The sequence below is a fragment of the Coregonus clupeaformis genome, chromosome 10 (genome assembly GCF_020615455.1).
Source record: "Coregonus clupeaformis isolate EN_2021a chromosome 10, ASM2061545v1, whole genome shotgun sequence".
Taxonomy (NCBI): Eukaryota; Metazoa; Chordata; class Actinopteri; order Salmoniformes; family Salmonidae; genus Coregonus; species Coregonus clupeaformis.
Window position 1 is genome coordinate 25382852 of NC_059201.1, and position 21680 is coordinate 25404531.

Consider the following 21680-nt stretch of genomic DNA (forward strand, 5'->3'; position numbering starts at 1 on the left):
ACCGGGAGACCCATGGGGCGGCGCACAATTGGCCCAGCGTCGTCCAGGGTAGGGGAGGGAATGGCCGGCAGGGATGTAGCTCAGTTGGTAGAGCATGGCATTTGCAACGCCAGGGTTGTGGGTTCAATTCCCACGGGGGGCCAGTATAAAAAATGTAATAATGCACTCACTAAACTGTAAGTCGCTTTGGATAAGAGCGTCTGCTAAATGACTAAAATGTAAATGTTAATGCAAAAGGAGCGAGGGTGGTTGGTTGGTTGGTTGGTGTGGATGGGTGGGCTATAATGCAAACTTCTAGCAGCCCAATTGTTGCGTGATCAAATCTCCTCACGGACAACTTTAGCTTATTAGCAACTTTGCAACTACTTTTTTGTTACTTTGCAACTACTTAGCATGTTAGCTAACCCTTCCCCTAACCCTTTAACCTAACTCCTAACCCTAACCCCTAGTCTAGCTAATGTTAGCCAACTAGCTAGAATTAGCCACCTAGCCACCTAGCTAACGTTAGCCACAACAAATTGGACTTCGTGAAATATCATACAGTACGTATTGCAAATTTGTAACATATTGTTCAAATTGTAATCCGTAACATTAAGAACACCTGCTCTTTCTATGACATAGACTGACCAGGTGAATCCAGGTGAACGCTATGATCCCTTATTGATGTCACTTGTTAAATCCACTTCAATCAGTGTAGATGAAGGGGAGGAAACAGGTTAAAGAATGATTTTTAAGCCTTGAGACAATTGAGACATTGATCGTATGTGTGTCATACAGAGGGTGAATGGGCAAGACAAAAGTGCCTTTGAACGGGGTATGGTAGTAGGTGCCAGGCACACCAGTTTGTGTCAAGAACTGCAACGCTGCTGGGTTTTTCACACTCAACAGTTTCCCGTGTTTAAGAAGAATGGTCCACCACCCAAAGAACATCCAGCCAACTTGACACAACTGTGAGAAGCATTGGCATCAACATGGGCCAGCATCCCTGTGGAATACTTTCGACACCTTGTAGAGTCCATGCCCCGATGAATTAATTAATGTTTTGTACACTCATTGTAAATGTGTGTTTGTCTGTGTGGGTGTGTGCATGAGTGAGTGGATGTGTGCTAAGGTGCGGAGAATCAACACGTGGAACAGGGCCAAAGAGGGTGCTCTATTTCTAAGCACTGTCCTCCATTTACCTGTGCATGCGCCATGTGCAGCTTAGTATCAGGTCAAAATGACAGAACTTGACAACTTGATTTTTTTCTATTAGGAAAAATTATAGACAATCAAGCAATACTGCAGTAAACAAACTGAAGCGCAGACACAAATGTAGCATGGTGTGTATTCATATCTTCATCACCATAACAGTTATGACATAGGCTAGTTGTAAGTAACACATTTCTGTCTTTGCATTTTAGAAAGCAGAACTTGCATATCTGGCTTAGCTTGTCGTTAGTTATCGGTTTCTACGGTATAATCTAAAATAGGTTACTTCCACTGATGTATTTAGCCACTTTGTAATGAAGAGCAAGTTGTAATTGTAATTCATAACATATCATACAAAATGGGTGATGGACATTAACAAATTAATACATTCCATACGAAACCTATAATAATAATAATAATAATAATATGCCATTTAGCAGACGCTTTTATCCAAAGCGACTTACAGTCATGCGTGCATACATTTTTTGTGTATGGGTGGTCCCGGGGATCGAACCCACTACCCTGGCGTTACAAGCGCCGTGCTCTACCAGCTGAGCTACAGAGGACCACCTAAAATGAGTGTCTTGGGTTTACGTACAGAATAATACGAAATGCTCTGAGACCAGGTTGTCACCAAGGCTACATTGAAACAATTTGGCTCCTGTGTAGCGGAGCACTACAAATCGGATCCTGAAGATTCTTTAGGATTAAGCACACAGGAGGGTGATAGAGTGGTTTGAGGACAAAGAGTCTTCTTGTGATGCAGAGTGTCACGTTACTCAACCCCAATAATTAAGGGGCCAAATAAGTTAGTGAGGGCACAGAGGACTATGTCTAATGGTGTCTCCCAATGCTTAACAAAACCTTTCTGCAATTGTCTCGTCTGCCTGAGCAAGATATTCAAATAGATATTCTCTCTGTTTTACTCATAGCAATAAATTATTCTTAGGTCAGGGACTGAGTCTAAATCATTCTCTTGTGCATTTGAATATCCTACTCTCATTAAATCATTCCATTGGATACCTTGGAGAATTTGCACGGTTGGTCAAAGTTGGGATATTAAACTGAAGGCTCCAAAAAAATGTCACAGACAGACACATTTATGGAATTTCAGTGACAATTTATTTTGTACTGCCACTATCTTCCAATCTTAATGAAGGCTTAGCGGAGTTGGAGAGGCCACACATTGCCACTCACTCTCTCCCAGGCTTTGGTTTGTTTACCTGTTCAGGTGTCACCAGTTCAGAATTCCAGCCTTGACACTGCTGCTCACGTCTCACTTTCTGGTTTGTGACATTACATAGACGGCTGGATCAGGGGTGTGTTTGTCTCTGTAACTTAGCTCACCAAATACTATTATTAATCTCCTCTTCAACAAACATTCAATAAACAATCGATGAGTCTAGGCGGGTTGTGCTTTTTCACCACCCAATTAAAACAATCTATTATTATTATTTATTTATTTTGACTTAGTCAGATAATAGTTAGCCCCTTAATCAACATAAATAAAATCTTAATGTATTTTATATTTTTACTACATTAAATATAAAAAAAAGCCTTTTTGTCACTGGCGTTACCTACTGTATATTTTAATGTCAATTCAGGCTTTCCAGAAAGTAATTTGACTATTTACTTTGGATATATAATCAAGACAGAAAAGGTTATTGATAATATTAAGATTTTTTTTATTAGTAATAATTTACTTTAAACAAAACACATTTTTCTATAATAACCCCAGTGACAGTAAGACCAGTGACCAGTAACACCAGTGACAAATCTTCAGGCTATTCTATTAAATCCAGCAGGACAGTAACACCAGTGATGGTAATACCAGTGACAAATCTGCAGAAAATATAGAATATCTAAGATGGCGGCCACAGTAGCTCAAACCACACTTATTAAATTGTAAATAAATGACTTAATAATTTGATTTGATCAGTTATTTTAATCAAATTTCCTTTCCCCCTTACTATAAACTGTGCAACACCAGTGACACATTTTAACGCTTCACATGAAATCATGACTCATGACCCCGAGGGACAAGCCATTTTCATGGTATTGACCGTGTTCTACGACAGGGTTTCCTAAAATCTGTCCTGGGGCCCGTTTTAGTTTTTGCCCTAGCACTACACAGCTGATTCAAATAACCAACGCATTATCAAGCTTTGATTATTTGAATCAGCTGGGGCAAAAACCAAAACGGAAGTACACCCAGGCGGGGCCCCAGGACCGAGTTTGGGAAACTCTTTTCTACGATATATATATATATATATATATATATATATATACACTACCGGTCAAAAGTTTTAGAACACCCACTCATTCAAGGGTTTTTCTTTATTTTTACTATTTTCTACATTGTAGAATAACTATGAAATAACCCATATGGAATCATGTAGTAACCAAAAAAGTGTTAAACAAATCCAAATATATTTTGTATTTGAGATTCTTCAAATAGCCACCCTTTACCTTGATGACAGCTTTGCACACTCTTGGCATTCTCTCAACCAGCTTCACCTGGAATGCTTTTCCAACAGTCTTGAAGGAGTTCCCACATATGCTGAGCACTTGTTGGCTGCTTTTCCTTCACTCTGCGGTCCGACTCATCACAAACCATTCTCAATTTGGTTGAGGTCGGGGGATTGTGGAGGCCAGGTCATCTGATGCAGCACTCCATCACTCTCCTTCTTGGTAAAATAGCCCTTACACAGCCTGGAAGTGTGTTGGGTCATTGTCCTGTGAAAAACAAATGATAGTCCCACTAAGCCCAAACCAGATAGGATGGCGTATCGCTGCAGAATGCTGTGGTAGCCATGCTGGGTAAGTGTGCCTTCAGTTCTAAATAAATCAGAGACAGTGTCACCAGCAAAGCACCCCCACACCATAACACCTCCTCCTCCATGCTTTACGGTGGGAAATACACATGCAGAGATCATCCGTTCACCCACACCGCGTCTCAAAGACACGGCGGATGAAACCAAAATCTCCAATTTGGACTCCAGACCAAAGGACAAATTTCCACCGGTCTAATGTCCATTCTTGTGTTTCTTGGCCCAAGCAAGTCTCTTCTTCTTATTGGTGTCTTTTAGTAGTGGTTTCTTTGCAGCAATTCAAACATGAAGGCCTGATTCACGCAGTCTCCTCTGAACAGTTGATGTTGAGATGTGTCTGTTACTTGCACTCTGTGAAGCATTTATTTGGGCTGCAATTTCTGAGGCTGGTAACTCTAATGAACTTGTCCTCTGCAGCAGAGGTAACTCTGGGTCTTCCACTCCTGTGGCAGTCCTCATGAGAGCCAGTTTCATCATAGCACTTGATGGTTTTTGCGACTGCACTTGAAGAAACTTTCAAAGGTCTTGAAATGTTCCGTATTGACTGGCCTTCATGTCTTAAAGTAATGATGGACTGTCGTTTCTCTTTGCTTATTTGAGCTGTTCTTGCCATAATATGGACTTGGTCTTTTACCAAATAGGGCTATCTTCTGTATACCCCCCCTACCTTGTCACAACACAACTGATTGGCTCAAACACATTAAGAAGGAAATACATTCCACAAATTAACTTTTAAGGCTATATTTTCATTTGTTCAACACTTTTCTTTGGTTACTACAATCATGATTCCATGTGTGTTATTTCATAGTTTTGATGTCTTCACTATTATTCTACAATGCAGAAAATAGTAAAAATAAGAAAGACCCTTGAATGAGTAGGTGTTCTAAAACGTTTGACCGGTGATGTGTATATATGTTTTGCAATATAACTGTCTTCCATATGTTTTATTAACAATATTACACTTCAGTTAAAACAAAAATGTATATTTTGTGTCATTATTTGAAATTTTTAAGTGTTTTTCCTGGTGGTTAAGGCGGGCGACAGGAAAGCCACCATTTTTGTAGAATGACCCAGACATTCTCAGACCAAATGAAAGGTCACAGTTTAACTATCAATGCAGTGTTTGTCCTTTTCTTATTTTCTTAGAAAGGAATACAATCTTCTCCAGCTCTTTGTACCTCTCTTCTCAGACATGTACCATAGTAATTTGATGTACAAACCTATGTTATTCATAACAATCATTCTGTCATTGTGAAAGCTATTGAAATAATCATACATTAATATATTCATACTTCTATGCAATGAAGAGACTGAAAAAGAAATGAGAAAGAATGTATTCATGTTTATACAATATTAAACATTTTAAGTGGCTTCAGGAGTCAGTAAAGGCAGATATTTCATACAAGTAGAACAATATTTGGTGCAAAAAACACCAAAATACAAATGGCCATCTATACGTAATCACGATAAAAACATTTAAAAAATGACAAATGCATAATTGATCGGTAAAATACATTTTCAGATACATCATTTCAATTTTCTAAAGTGCCTTATTGAAATAAGATTCAAATGATTGCATTTAATTGTGTATCGCTACATAATACAATCTAAAAAGCGCTGTGATACAATTACAAATGTGAGAATATCTACCTGGTCTCAGACCTTAAGCACAAAAGATAAATATCACTTTCCAAAACATGTACAGTAACGGTTATATGTTGCCAGAAAAAGGGTGAGATGGGGTTGGAGAAAAATCTATATCTATAATATAATATATGCCATTTAGCAGATACTTTTATCCAAAGTCACCTACAGTCATACATTTTACGTATGGGTGGTCCCAGCAATCAAACCCACTACCCTGGCGTTACATGCGCCATGCTCTACCAACTGAGCTACAAAGGACCACCATATCTGTGTCAGTCTCTTGTGTCTGCAGCATGCATTCACACAACCACTCACACACATACTGTAAAAATACTCTATCTGATTCCTCAGATCACGTGGTTTGATAGTATACCGTTGGTATAAGCGTTACACGCACCACCGTTTCATAATGATAGCGTTCCTTGGTTTGAACTTTTTGATTAGGATGACATGCAGCTAGAGCTAGGAAGGCACTGTTAGGGATAGGTGCTTTCTCAGTGAGAGATTTCACATTGAGACATGTGACCTTGAATTGCAGATAAATCTGCCATGAGTAGGAGGCAAATTTGATTGTTTACTGTTAACAGTCTGTGCTGATTGTGTGATGCAGGTACAGTGTGCTTCATATACTGTAACCTAGAGAATTACTATTGGATATACACAGCCTAAAATGAAAAGTAACCACTGCTTTGTGACACACTTGAGAAAAACAACCAACTTTGGCTTTGTCTCTTAACATCTTACGTGGGTCCTTGTTTCTAGAGTCATTGCAGTACGGAACACTACATCCACTAGTGAATAGCTTCTCCCATCTTCTTCAGCCTGGTCTTATAGACTAGACGTAACATAGTAAACGTACATTTGACACTAGTATGATATGTTATGTTTGGTATGGTTTCATAAGACAGAAGGTTACTTAAGGTAAAAACAAAAGTAGGGTGGTTGGTCGGGGTGCATGGGTAGGCGTATAACGCGAATATCTAGCAATCCAAAGGTTGCGTATTCAAATCTCATCACGGGCAATGTTTAGCATTTTAGCTAATTAACAACTTTGCAACTATTTACTACTTTTTAGCTACTTTGTAACTACTTAGCATGTTAGCTCACCCTTCCCCTAACCCTAATCTTAACCATTTAACCTAACTCCTAAGCTTAACCTTAACCATAACCTTAACCCCTAACGCTTAGCCTAGCTAACGCATGCCACCTAGCTAACGTTAGCGACAACAAATTGCAATTGGTAACATATCATAGGAATTGTCATTCGTAATATATCATACGAAATGGATGATGGACAATCACAGATTAATACATACCATACGAAACGTAACATATCATACTGTTTGCTATGTTACATTTACCCTCGAGTCCAGGTTGTCCATTTTGAACCTCACACTCACTCTCATATCAGTTACTCTGCATTAAGATATCACAGATACAGTTTGACCTATCCCTGTAACAGTAGCCCATTGCAGAGTCAACCTTCCTTCTCTGTGTCTCTCTCTGTCTCTCCCACTGTGTCTCTGCTCTGAGTGGGTTAGTGAAGGCATTGTGTCATGGCTTGCCGACCAGTCCTTGTAGGTAGAAGTTCCTTGCTGTTGTCTTGAGTTGTGCAGTCAGAGCAACACAACACAGCAGTTCTGTGTCCACTCAACGCGCATAATACACACAAGTGTACAAACTCCAGAAGATTACAACTCAACGGTATACTTGGACCGGTTTGTCCCTACACCTCTTTCTCTCCATTATTGTGAAAGGACGTCCGTCTCAAGTTCTCCTTGACCTTGACAAACTCTGGGGCTCTCACTGTCTCCTCTTGTTTTTCCTGCTCCTTCTCCAGCTGAATCAGAAATAAAAGGGAGTTTATTCAATCAATTTCTATTAGATTAAATTGTAAAAAGCTCTATAGCAATACAATTGTATTGACCAATTGATGATCTCTCCTACCTCTTCTAGCTTCTCCTTCCTCTTGAGGAGCTCTTGTTCCAGAGGGGATATCTTCTTTCTGGCCTCATCTTCCTCCTTCCTCTGCTTGATGATCTGTTCCCTCTTCCTGGCCTCCAAGACACGCTGCAGCTCCGGCTTAGACTCCACACCAACACCGCCACCCCTGAGAGACCGAGGGAGAGAAGGTATTTACTAAGGTCTTCTGCATTTGAATTTTCCTCGTCTCCAGCAGAGGGAACACATCATGCTAAATGCTATGTTCTGATATTGCTCTCTCATACAATATCCTTTCCTCACCCAAAGTAGCGGTGCATGGGTAAAATCACTGGGGAAGCCAAGCCAGGAAAAAGCCATATTATAACCTATGTGTTGTGATAATTGCGTTGTTTGCTGTATCCTGTTAGTTCATATGCCTTGACAACGTGACATATAGGCCTAAGGCCGAGACAATAAGAATACACAGTGGGCAGAATAAATTCAACCACATCTTTGTTTCATCACAAAACCGGAGAGCAACATCTGTCCGGTGAAGTCCACAAACAGTTACATGACCTACAGCATGGACAAGCAAGTAAATATTTCAGACATTTTCGGACTACTAAACAACTATTGATTTAGAACCACGGAGAGTTACCGCAAGTCGCAAAGAAAACAGGCGCTTCCTCCACTATTCCAGCACCATTACAACTTCAACATTTCAACATCATCTAATCACCTATGCTTAGTCTAATACCGTGACAACTAAAAGATACCAAAAACGATTTAATCTAATCAACGTAAGCTACATTTTATGTGTCTGTCCATGTTACTGATTTCTGTGTTTGTGTGTGTGCACATGTGTGCATGCAAAGAAAGAACATGTTGACTCAGCCTACTTGTAGAGAAACGCCAATACCATCATCCTCTTTCATGTTGCCTAAACGGCAGTGGTTGAAAAAGTACCCAATTGTCATACTTGTAAAAGTAAAGATACCTTAATAGAAAATTACTCAAGTAAAAGTGAAAGTCACCCAGTAAAATACTACTTGAGTAAAAGTCTAAAGGTATTTGGTTTTAAATACACTTAAGTATCAAAAGTAAAAGTATAAATCATTACAAATTACTTATATTAAGCAAACCAAATGGCACCATTTTCTTGTTTTTATTTTATTTACGGATAGCCAAGGGCACACTCCAACACTCAGACATCATTTACAAACGAAGCATTGGTGTTTAGTGTGTACGTCAGATCAGAGGTAGTAGGGATGACCAGGGATGTTCACTTGATAAGTGCGTGAATTGGACAATTTTCCTGTCCTGCCAAGCATTCAAAATGTAATGAGTACTTTTGGGTGTCAGGGAAAATGTATGGAGTAAAAAGTACATTATTTTCTTTAGAAATGTAGTGAAGTAAAAGTAAAAATTGTCAAAAATATGAATAGTAAAATACAGATACCCAAAAACACTACTTAAGTAGTACTTTACAGTATTTTAACTTAAATACTTTACACCACTGCTAAACGGTCTATGACTCTGTCACACAGTACACACTTTTAGTTTTTGTTGTCCTAGGCTGCCTGGTTAAAATCCTCTCTGAACAGGGGCACACTTTGTGAATTTATGGTTTGATCAGAATCGCCTCTAGTCCAAATCCCTATCTACAGCCATGGCTAATTTAGGAAAGGGGTGAGTTTAGCTAGCTAGCTAGCCACCGGAGGACAGCATCACAACGAGACGCAACAATTCAAGTTTTTTGGTGCGCCAGGACTATTCACAGCTGAGCTCACTCAGTTTAGTTCAACGCTGATTGGCTATATTTAAATATGATTTTATCAACGGAGGCCAAATGCTCGCTGGCTTCCCTTGCATTCATTGCTATGGTTGACAACATACTATTTTTGACCTGACAGTGTCAGATAGATGGGATACACATACTGAGACAGAGGGGCACTGTTTCGTTAGTTCGGATGCTTTCTCGTGTGAGATACTGTATATTCAGCCTCTTGCGAATTGAAGGACATTTATGAAACCCAGAGAGATTAAATACATTATTGTGTATGTTTATTTTTATTTTTTATTTACATTTTTGGGGGAAACCTGGCTTCCCTTGACATCCATGAATACCCACCAATGCTCACCCATATTTTTTTTTCATGATTCAATTACATTAATATGACAAAAATAAAATGTGAAAGGATTATGTTGCAGTTTAGCAAATAACAATTGCATAGAGGTAAAGCTTATTTCCCTGCTAATAAATGCTCCTGTAGTCCTAACATGGGCTACGGGACTTGTGATCAACAGAGCTGTGTTTGTCTATGAATCTCTATGGGGATGCCAGATTAATTAGGAGCCTCTTTTCTTATTAGAAAGAAAAAGACAGCAGGAAGGACACCGCTGAGGCTTGGTGGTGGGACCCTTGTTTTGTTTTATCAGAAAGGAAGAAAACAATCCTTCTCCATTGTGAATCTACTTTGAGTTTATTCAATCACTGCATGTGGCCTCTAAAACCTGTCAATAATTCATTCAATATCTTCCCTCAATATCTCACATCAGACCTCTTCAGGGTGAAACGCTATTACACTCAGGATAAGATAGAAAGTGTTGAGCTCTCTTTGTAACCCTCCTCTCACCTCTTCTCTGCGAGACTGCTAATTAAATTAACGTAGTGCCTTCATCCTCCTTAGGGAGGTGCAGTCACTGGTTTTTTTTGGTGGTAGAGAGAGGGAGGGCTGCTATTGGAGGTGTGATTAGTGTTTTTGTTAATTTTGTCTGTGCTCATCAAATAAGTGTACACAAACAAACATGGAGGTAATTAATTTCATCAGCACTCACCTCTCCACACACACAACACACCACACCCACGCACACACACACACACACACAGTGTGTAGCAGTAGCCTGTGTAGATAGTTTATGAAAGAAACACACTACCAATAGACTACAATCCCCAAAAATCTGTAGAAGGTATAGTTTGATCGGCAAGCACAGGACAAGAATAGCACAGTGAAAGGGCTGATATCGGAGTCCACTATATTACTTTCTGGTTGCTGTCGTCCATAGGCCTTTTCATGACAGACTCTGGGACCCCTGACTCCTCTATACCTTCTCACTGCTCTGAAATCCATAGACAGTCCTTTCTTACTACACAGCATTGTGAACGGCATTGACATTTTAACCAAAACATGTTTTTTTTTCTCTGTGTGTTGTGGTCCATGCTTTTTTCCCTCTTTCCTCTTACATCCACCGCCTCAGATTTTCCAGACATCAATGCAATACATTGACACAAAATGCCTTATCTAGAGTGTGAGAGCGAACGAGAGAGGTAGTGAAACAGCAATCAGAGAAAATGGAGACCACTCAGTAAGAGAGAGAAAGGCTGTTCAGGTTGATGACCTGCACCCCCATCACAGTGGTGTGGCTGATCTCCCAGCGCTGTAAGGGCTCTCTCTCTGTCATTGTGCCCAACAGTTTGCCTGTTCTGGGCTTTGAGTCTCACAGCCATACCCCTCTTAGCACCAGTAGCAGTGCCAACCCAATCCCAGCATATACATGTAGATGCTTAATTGAAAGCATGGCACCCTTCCAGCTTACCTCTGAGTATCTGCCTGCCTGCCTGTAGAAAAGCAGAAGCGAATGCGTGTGTGTGCAATACACGCAATATAATCATCCCATGATTATGGCCAAATGGGCCCTCAATGTGGTGCTCTGCAGACTTTACTGTAGTATTCACTGTAGTGTTTGTGTGAACATGACTGTAAAATGATGTAGTATTTACTGTAGTGTTTTTGCAGACATGTCTGTAGTATACTATGGTATTCACTGTAGTATTTTTGCGGACAGGACTGTAGTATATAGTAGTAACAACTGATGACTAGGGCTAGCTAAAATGGCACAAACCTCCAGACTATGCCAGTTACTGTTTAATGAGGGGAACACTTCATCCAGGACATTAGACATAGGTTCGTGACAGTCTACCTATTGAGTTGGGTCAACAGTTCTGAGCAATGCAACGGAGCAGATGACACCTTATCAAAAAAATATATGTTTTATTACAATTGTAACATCTAAACGTTAGACAGGTTAAAGACAGTCACCTTATTGAAGGCGCTACCAATAAACTGCCTGGACCTCAAACCAGCAAAGCCTCTCCAAACAAACCAACTGAAAACAAAAGGACATTATTGCAGTGGCTTTACATAATGAACAATTTGAATATTGTCACATTAATAAACTCACTGATGGTCAGACTCAACACATACCATTCAGAACAATCAACCACACCTCAAAGATTTCTTCAAGCCCACATGTTCATAAAATGGTTGCTGACAAACAAAAAGGTGTAATGGGTCCGCACTCAAAAAGATGTTGCATAAAGCTTACTTCATTATTAGATGTTTTTAAATGATTTTCACTGCATCAGGGATAGCGTACACAGACGTTTCACTGCATCAGGGATAGTGTACACAGACGTTTCACTGCATCAGGGATAGCGTACACAGACGTTTTACTGCATCAGGGATAGCGTACACAGACGTTTCACTGCATCAGGGATAGCGTACACAGACGTTTCACTGCATCAGGGATAGCGTAACAGAGCGTTTTACTGCATCAGGGATAGCGTACACAGACGTTTTACTGCATCAGGGATAGCGTACACAGACGTTTCACTGCATCAGGGATAGCGTACACAGACGTTTTACTGCATCAGGGATAGCGTACACAGACGTTTTACTGCATCAGGGATAGCGTACACAGACGTTTTACTGCATCAGGGATAGCGTACACAGACGTTTCGGCGTTACAGCCTTCTTCAGTGTGTAGGTACAATTTTACCAATGATGCTGTACAACCTATACACACAAAGGACCTTCCAGGTACAAAGCTTGAATAAGAACATGACCATGACCATGACCAAGGGGTGATTTTATACATTTCCTGCATGTTTTCCGCTAATAAAGGTGCTCAGGGAAACACTGACCAAACATTTGGTTCATAGCCTGTCACACAATATTCTTCTACTGTGGGACTCCAGTTAAAGAGCAGGCGGATGCAGAGAATGCTGTGGTAGCCATGCTGGGTAAGTGTGCCTTCAATTCTAAATAAATCACAGACAGTGTCACCAGCAAAGCACCCCCACACCATAACACCTCCTCCTCCATGCTTTATGGTGGGAAATACACATGCGTAGATCATCCGTTCACCCACACCGCGTCTCACAAAGACACAGCGGTTGGAACCAAAAATCTCCAATTTGGACTCCAGACCAAAGGACAAATTTCCACCGGTCTAATGTCCATTTCTTGTGTGTCTTGGCCCAAGCAAGTCTCTTCTTCTTATTGGTGTCCTTTAGTAGTGGTTTCTTTGCAGCAATTTGACCATGAAGGCCGGATTCACACAGTCTCCTCTGAACAGTTGATGTTGAAATGTGTCTGTTACTTGAACTCTGTGAAGTATTTATTTGGACTGCAATTTATGAGGCTGGTAAATCTAATGAACTTATCCTCTGCAGCAGAGGTAACTCTGGGTCTTCCATTCCTGTGGCGTTCCTCATTATAGCCAGTTTCATCATAGCACTTGATGGTTTTTGCGACTGCACTTGAAGAAACTTTCAAAGTTCTTGAAATGTAACGTATTGACTGACCTTCATGTCTTAAAGTAATGATGGACTGTCGTTTCACTTTGCTTATTTGAGCTGTTCTTGCCATAATATGGACTTGGTCTTTTACCAAATAGGGCTATGTTCTGTATATCCCCCTACTTTGTCACAACACAATTGATTGGCTCAAACGCATTAAGAAGGAAAGAAATTCCACAAATTAACTTTTAACAAGGCACACCTGTTATTTGAAATGCATTCCAGGTGACTACGTCATGGTTGTGAGAATGCCAAGAGTGTGCAAAGCTGTCATCAAGGCAAAGCGTGGCTATTTGAAGAATCTCAAATATAAAATATATTTTGATTTCTTTAACACTTTTTGGGTTACTACATGATTCCATATGTGTTATTTAATAGTGTTGATGTCTTCACTATTATTCTACAATGTAGAAAATAGTAAAAATAAAGAAAAACCCTTGAATGAGTAGGTGTTCTAAAATGTTTGACCGGTAATGTACAGTGGGGAAAAAAAGTATTTAGTCAGCCACCAATTGTGCAAGTTCTCCCACTTAAAAAGATGAGAGAGGCCTGTAATTTTCATCATAGGTACACGTCAACTATGACAGACAAATTGAGCATTTTTTTCCCGGAAAATCACATTGTAGGATTTTTTATGATTTTATTTGCAAATGATGGTGGAAAATAAGTATTTGGTCCCCTACAAACAAGCAAGATTTCTGACTCTCACAGACCTGTAACTTCTTCTTTAAGAGGCTCCTCTGTCCTCCACTCGTTACCTGTATTAATGGCACCTGTTTGAACTTGTTATCAGTATAAAAGACACCTGTCCACAACCTCAAACAGTCACACTCCAAACTCCACTATGGCCAAGACCAAAGAGCTGTCAAAGAACACCAGAAACACAATTGTAGACCTGCACCAGGCTGGGAAGACTGAATCTGCAATAGGTAAGCAGCTTGGTTTGAATAAATCAACTGTGGGAGCAATTATTAGGAAATGGAAGACATACAAGACCACTGATAATCTCCCTCGATCTGGGGCTCCACGCAAGATCTCACCCCGTGGGGTCAAAATGATCACAAGAACGGTGAGCAAAAATTCCAGAACCACACGGGGGGACCTAGTGAATGACCTGCAGAGAGCTGGGACCAAAGTAACAAAGCCTACCATCAGTAACACACTACGCCGCCAGGGACTCAAATCCTGCAGTGCCAGACGTGTCCCCCTGCTTAAGCCAGTACATGTCCAGGCCCATCTGAAGTTTGCTAGAGTGCATTTGGATGATCCAGAAGAGGATTGGGAGAATGTCATATGGTCAGATGAAACCAAAATAGAACTTTTTGGTAAAAACTCAACTCGTCGTGTTTGGAGGACAAAGAATGCTGAGTTGCATCCAAAGAACAACATACCTACTGTGAAGCATGGGGGTGGAAACATCATGCTTTGGGGCTGTTTTTCTGCAAAGGGACCAGGACGACTGATTCGTGTAAAGGAAAGAAGGAATGGGGCCATGTATCGTGAGATTTTGAGTGAAAACCTCCTTCCATCAGCAAGGGCATTGAAGATGAAACGTGGCCGGGTCTTTCAGCATGACAATGATCCCAAACACACCGCCCGGGCAACGAAGGAGTGGCTTCGTAAGAAGCATTTCAAGGTCCTGGAGTGGCCTAGCCAGTCTCCAGATCTCAACCCCATAGAACATCTTTGGAGGGAGTTGAAAGTCCGTGTTGCCCAGCGACAGCCCCAAAACATCACTGCTCTAGAGGAGATCTGCATAGAGGAATGGGCCAAAATACCAGCAACAGTGTGTGAAAACCTTGTGAAGAGTTACAGAAAACGTTTGACCTGTGTCATTGCCAACAAAGGGTATATAACAAAGTATTGAGAAACTTTTGTTATTGACCAAATACTTATTTTCCACCATAATTTGCAAATAAATTCATTAAAAATTCTACAATGTGATTTTCTGGAGAAAAAAAATCTCATTTTGTCTGTCATAGTTGACGTGTACCTATGATGAAAATTACAGGCCTCTCTCATCTTTTTAAGTGGGAGAACTTGCACAATTGGTGGCTGACTAAATACTTTTTTTCCCCACTGTACATAATTAAATTGGCTGTTAATGGAAATGCATTAAACATATAAATTGGAAAAGCTATCCATAAATATAGCAGCAGTTAACAATGAATGGCCAGAAAGGGGGTGCAATAGCATGCGGCATGGCACGTCATTCATAGACACTAACTGCTTTAGTGCCTATTGACGATAGTATCTTCTACCCATCTTTATGGGCACATGAGGACGGAGCTCACTCGTGTGCCCTCTATATAACTCTATGGTATGTTTACGGGCCGGTTCGAGGGCGCCTCCTTTCAATCCGGGTCCTTCACCCAGACAGAGCTAAGTAGTTGAGCACCATAAAGACTCTCACAAATAATAACCAGTATGCGTCAATTAAATGTGAGTACAAGCCTTTTATCTTATAGAATGGGATAAGAAGAGGACATCACCATTGTTTGTTTTGTATAGTTGATATCAGCCGCGATATGCTAAGGGTTCAGTCAAACAGCCATTTTGAGTCTATTGATCTGTTCTCTTTGGGACTTGTACTGTTAATGGACACAAAGTGCTCATTACATTGCAGTTTTGTGCATTGCCTTTATGTTAACTAGGCCTGCTTTTATGCAGTTGTGTAAAGTACTTAAGTTTTGGAGGTATCTATACTTTTGCTTTTACTTCACTACATTTCTAAAGAAAATTAAGTACTTTTTACTCCCTGACACCCAAAAGTACTCATTACATTTTGAATGCTTAGCAGGACAAGAAAATGGTCAAATTCACGCACTTATCAAGAGAACATCCCTGGTCATCCCTACTGCCTCTGATCTGGCGGCTCACTAAACACACATGCTTCGTTTGTAAATTATGTCTGAGTGTTGGAGTGTGCCCCTGGCTATCCATACATTAACAAAATACAAATGGTGCCGTCTGGTTTGCTTAATATAAGGAATTTTAAATAATTTATACTTTTACTTTTGATGAAGTATATTTTAGCAATTGCCTTTACTTTTGATAATTAAGTATATTTAAAACAAAATACCTTTAGACTTTTACTCAAGTAGTATTTTACTGGATGACTCACTTTTACTTGAGTCATTTTCTATTAAGGTATCTTTACTTTTACTCAAGTATGACAATTGGGTACTTTTTCCACCACCGATTTTATGGCTATGCTTTCTACTTTAGTTAGCTTTGGATTGTTTGTTTGCTTGCCATGCTATGTAGCCATTGATAAATTAGCCTGCTATAGCTTCGGCCTACCATGCCGCATGTTATTGCACCCTCTTGCTGGCCATTCATTAAACTACTGCTATATTTATGCATAGCTTTACCAATGAACATGCTTATAGGCCAAATAATGATGTATGTTCATTGCTGTTATTGTTTGCACCGTTTTGTCTCCTTTTAGATAAACCATACACCATACAAAGCCAACCAAGTCTCAATTCAAGACAAGTCTCATGTCAACAATCATTCCCGCACATGTATCATCTCCATAATCTGAATCTACAAAGGCTCAAACTGAACTGCATCTCTGCCTGCTCTTTAACTCCCACAGTTGATGGGCATCACCATAACTCTAACCTAAACCTCAATCAGCTACAATCTTGTAACTGAAAAATATTTTATGACGGGCTATGAACCAAATATTTGGCCAGTGTTTCCCTCTGCACCTTTATTAGGGTAGGACATGCATGAAATGTATAAAATCACCCCTTGGTCATGTTCAGGTGTGAGCTTTGTACCCGGAAGGTCCTTTGTGTGTATAGGCTGTACGGCGTTGTTGCTGTTTATTTCTGTGAGCAACCATTTTGTGACCATGCGGTCTTGAAGAACTGTCCGGTTGTGTTCGATTGTTCTGAATGGTATGTGCTGAGTTTGACCATCAGTGAGTTCATTCAACAATGTTCATTAAGTAAAGCCACTTTAATAATTGTCCTTTTGTTTTCAGTTGGTTTGTTTGGAGGCTTTGCTGGTTTGAGGTCCAGGCAGTTTATTGGCAGCGCCCTCTAAGAAGGTGACTGCCTTTAAGTAAAGTAATTTGCATTTCAAATATATATCTATTGTTTATGTAAATGGAGTAGTTAACTGTTTATTTTCTATCATCAGAAGTACAATATTGTTTGTCACTATTTTTGGTCATCTTGTGAACTTGGTCAGCTGAATCTCTGAAAGCACTAAAAACATATTTTTAGTGGAAGTAATAGATCGAAGTCTTTTTGGTGTACGCTTAATGTGTTATTTGTGTGTCAAACAAGCAAACCTAATCCTCAAAGCTTTAATAAACGTTGCTTGTTCTTTATAATCCTCTGTACTGTTCACACCCTTTTATTCAATTTTCACCTAAAATGACATACCCATATTTAACTGCCTGTAGCTCAGGACCTGAAGCAAGGATATGCATATTCTTAATACCATTTGAAAGGACACACTTTTAAGTTTGTGGAAATGTGAAATTAATGTAGGAGAATATAACACATTAGATCTGGTAAAAGATAATACAAACAAAAAAACGTGTATTTAAAAAAATAAAATGGTTCATTTTTGAGATGCAAGAGAAAGGCCACAATATAATATTGCAGTTTAGGCGCAATTTAGATTTTGGCCACTAGATGGCATCATTGGGTGTGCAAACTTTCAGATTGATTCAGTGAAGCATTGCAATACTGGACTATTTTGTGTCAAGTCTGCCCAAATGTGCCGAATTGGTCAATTGATTCTTTTTCAAGTACATAACTATAGAGAACATACAAAAATGATATGGTAATACAAAATGTAAGTTTACAGACTCCTAGGAATGTCATACATGATGGACCAGTAGCTTATACACTAACTTTCACACATCTAGATGGCCGGGCGGTGTGCGTGTGGAGCCAGAGACAGCAAGGGTTTAAACTGTAGAACCCAGTTCCTACATATGAATATAAAAATGGATTTCATCAAACAAAACTATGCTACATTTTATCTCTGGGACCCTCAGGATGACAAATCAGAGCAAGATTACTGAATGTAAGTACATTATTTACCTTCAGAGGTGAATGTATCAAACCAGTTCCCGTGATAATTTTTTGTTGTTGTTGTGCACTCTCCTCAAACAATAGCACGGTATGTTTTCACTGTAATAGCTACTGTAAATTGGACAGTGCATTTATATTAACAAGAATTTAAGCTTTGTGCCCATATAAGACATATCTATGTCCTGGAAAGTTTGCTGTTACTTACAACAGTCATGCTAATCACATTAGCGCACGTTCGCTCAACTGTCCCGTTTTAATAGGTCTAGAACCTGTCTAACGTTTACAATTGTACAAAATTATATATTTTTGATAAGTTGTTGTCTGGTCCGTTGCATTGCTTAGAACTGTTGACCCAACTCAATAGGTGGCCCGTCACAAACCAGTGTCTTATATTCTGGTAGAGGTGTTCCCTCATTGAACAGTAACTGGCAGGGTCTGGTAGTTGTACCATTTTAGCTAACCCTAGTCAACAGGTTACAATTACAATATACTAGTCATGTCTGCAAAAACACTACAGTGAATACTACGGTAAAGTCTGCAAAAACACAGTGAATACTATAGGAATCGACAGCGAATAGTGTGTATATAAATATAGTAATACTACAGTATTTAGAACGTAGTAAAATAGTATTTTTTTCATGTGGGTTACCTGTAAATATGTAACATGTTTTCTTTGAACTAGGACAACAATGGAAAAGCATTTTAATCTAGACAAATGTCTAAATGCATTATATCCACATTGGTGGTTGTATTGTTTTTTTAATAGCCAAATAAAATCAATCAAGCGATACTACAGTGTGGAGTATAGTTTATGACAAAAATCTATAGTAAGCACTACATGATCGAGGGGGAACCTCTGAGGAAATCCCCAGCATGAGCTCCCCAAGGACAACACATTCAAATCAAAACAGCATCGACAAAGCTAGCAGCAGAGGTGGGTAGAGTACTGAAAATCTGTACTTAAGTAAAAGTAAAGTATCCGATCAGAAAAAAACATAAGTACAAATTTAGTTTTGTAATTTTTTTACACCTTATGGTAAACTGTGACAGCAAACAAAAAGGACAACTTAATGCAATTGATTTGACATTCATTTATCATTTAAGCCTGCCAGCATCATCTTGCAGATGTCCTCCAGCACTGGTAGTCTCCAATGAAGACTGACATCTGTCCATAGGCTGTACAGTTTCAACTCTGGTCGTATTCAATGTTGACTTAATATCTATCAATGTGCTCAATTTCATTAAAAGGTAAATGAATAGCATTAATGGAAATGAATTTCACAATATAATTTCAAGTACACGTGATGGTGAATGCATACTAAAAAGATTTACACCAAGTGTGTTTTTAAATGTTTTACTCAGAAGGAAATATCAAGGAGGATCAGGTAAGTGATACAACAGTCAAATAACAATATCGAAATGTCACTATATTTTATTTTCTTGAATGTTAATTTCTCTACCAATGTCATTTTAGAGAATTTGGCAGTACGTCCAACCGGCCTCACAACCGCAGAACACGTGTAGTCATGCCAGCCCAGGACCTCCACGTCCGGCTTCTTCACCCGCGGGATTGTCTGAGACCAGCCACCCGGACAGCTGATGAAAGTGTGTGTTTGCACAACTGAAGAATTTCTACACAAACTGTCAGAAACCGTCTCAGGGAAGCTCATCTGCGTGCTTGTTGTCCTCACCAGGGTCTTGACCTGAATGCAGTTTGGCGTCGTAACCGACTTCAGTGGACAAATGCTCCCCTTCGATGGCCACTCGCTGGAGAAGTGTGCTCTTCACGGATGAATCCCGGTTTGAACTGGGCAGATGGCAGACAACATGTATGGAGTCATGTGGGCGAGCAGTTTGCTGATGTCAACGTTGTGAACAGAGTGCCCCATGGTGGCGGTGGGGTTATGGTATGGGCAGACATAAGCTACGGACAACGAACACAATTGCATTTTATCGATGGCAATTTGAATGCACAGAGATACCGTGACGAGATCCTGAGGACCATTGCCGTGCCATTCATCCGCCGCCATCACCTCATGTTTCAGCATGATAATGCACGGCCCCATGTCGCAAGGATCAGTACACAATTCCAGGAAGCTGAAAATGTCCCAGTTCTTCCATGGCCTGCATACTCAGACATTTCACCCATTGAGCATGTTTGGGATGATCTGGATCGATGTGTATGACAGCGTGTTCCAGTTCCCGCCAATATCCAGCAACTTCACACCAGATACTGATTGGTTTTCTGATCCATGCTTCTTCCTTTTTTTAAGGTATCTGTGACCAACAGATGCATATCTGTATTCCCAGTCATGTGAAATCCATAGATTAGGGCCTAATGAATTTATTTCAATTGTCTGATTTACTTTATATGAACTGTAACTCTTGGAAGTTGTTGCAAGTTGCATTTATATTTTTCTTCAGTGTATCTGAGAAATACTTATCTTACTCCAGAAATATATAATATTACAAAGGCAGAAGGTAATAAAGTGCAACTTACAGTTGAAGAAGTCGGAAGTTTACATACACCTTAGCCAAATACATTTAAACTCAGTTTTTCACAATTCCTGACATTTAATCATTGTCAAAATTCCCTGTCATTGGTCAGTTAGGATCACCACTTTATTTTAAGAATGTGAAATGTCAGAATAATAGTAGAGAGAATGATTTATTTCAGCTTTTATTTCTTTCATCACATTCCCAGTGGGTCAGAAGTTTACATACACTCAATTAGTATTTGATAGCATTGCCTTTAAATAGTTTAACTTGGGTCAAACGTTTCGGGTAGCCTTCCACAAGCTTCCCACAATAAGTTGGGTGAATTTTGGCCCATTCCTCCTGACAGAGCTGGTGTAACTGTGTCAGGTTTGTTGGCCTCCTTGCTCGCACACACCTTTTCAGTTCTGCCCACAAATGTTCTATAGGATTGAGGTCAGGGCTTTGTGATGGCCACTCCAATACCTTGACTTTGTTGTCCTTAAGCCATTTTGCCACAACTTTGGAAGTATGCTTGCGGTCATTGTCCATTTGGAAGACCCATTTGCGACCAAGCTTTAAACTTCCTGACTGATGTCTTGAGATGTTGCTTCAATATAGCCACATAATTTTCCTTCATCATGATGCCATCTATTTTGTGAAGTGCACCAGTCCCTCCTGCAGCAAAGCACCCTCACAGCATGATGCTGCCACCCCCGTGCTTCACGGTTGGGATGGTGTTCTTCGGCTTGCAAGACCCTTTTTCCTCCAAACATAACGATGGTCATTATGGCCAAACAGTTCTATTTTTGTTTTATCAGACCAGAGGACATTTCTCCAAAAAGTACGATCTTTGTCCCCATGTGCAGTTGCAAACCGTAGCCTGCTTTTTTATGGCGGTTTTGGAGCAGT

The 21680-nt window shown here is 39.9% G+C and overlaps 1 protein-coding gene across 4 annotated transcripts in view; it reads right to left on the reverse strand.

Annotated features, from left to right (window-relative positions):
• Positions 1-6803: 6803 nt before the first annotated feature.
• LOC121574941 (protein FAM107B) overlaps positions 6804-21680 on the reverse strand; it is a 54016-nt gene continuing 39139 nt past the window's right edge. For all 4 annotated transcript variants that reach the window (XM_041887643.2, XM_041887644.2, XM_041887642.2 and 1 more), the window contains 2 exons: positions 7617-7779; positions 6804-7509 (listed from right to left, as the gene is read on the reverse strand). In XM_041887643.2, the coding sequence (XP_041743577.1) occupies positions 7396-7509; positions 7617-7779 (277 nt within the window). In that variant the 3' untranslated portion in view covers positions 6804-7395. The remainder of the gene's footprint in view (positions 7510-7616; positions 7780-21680) is intronic.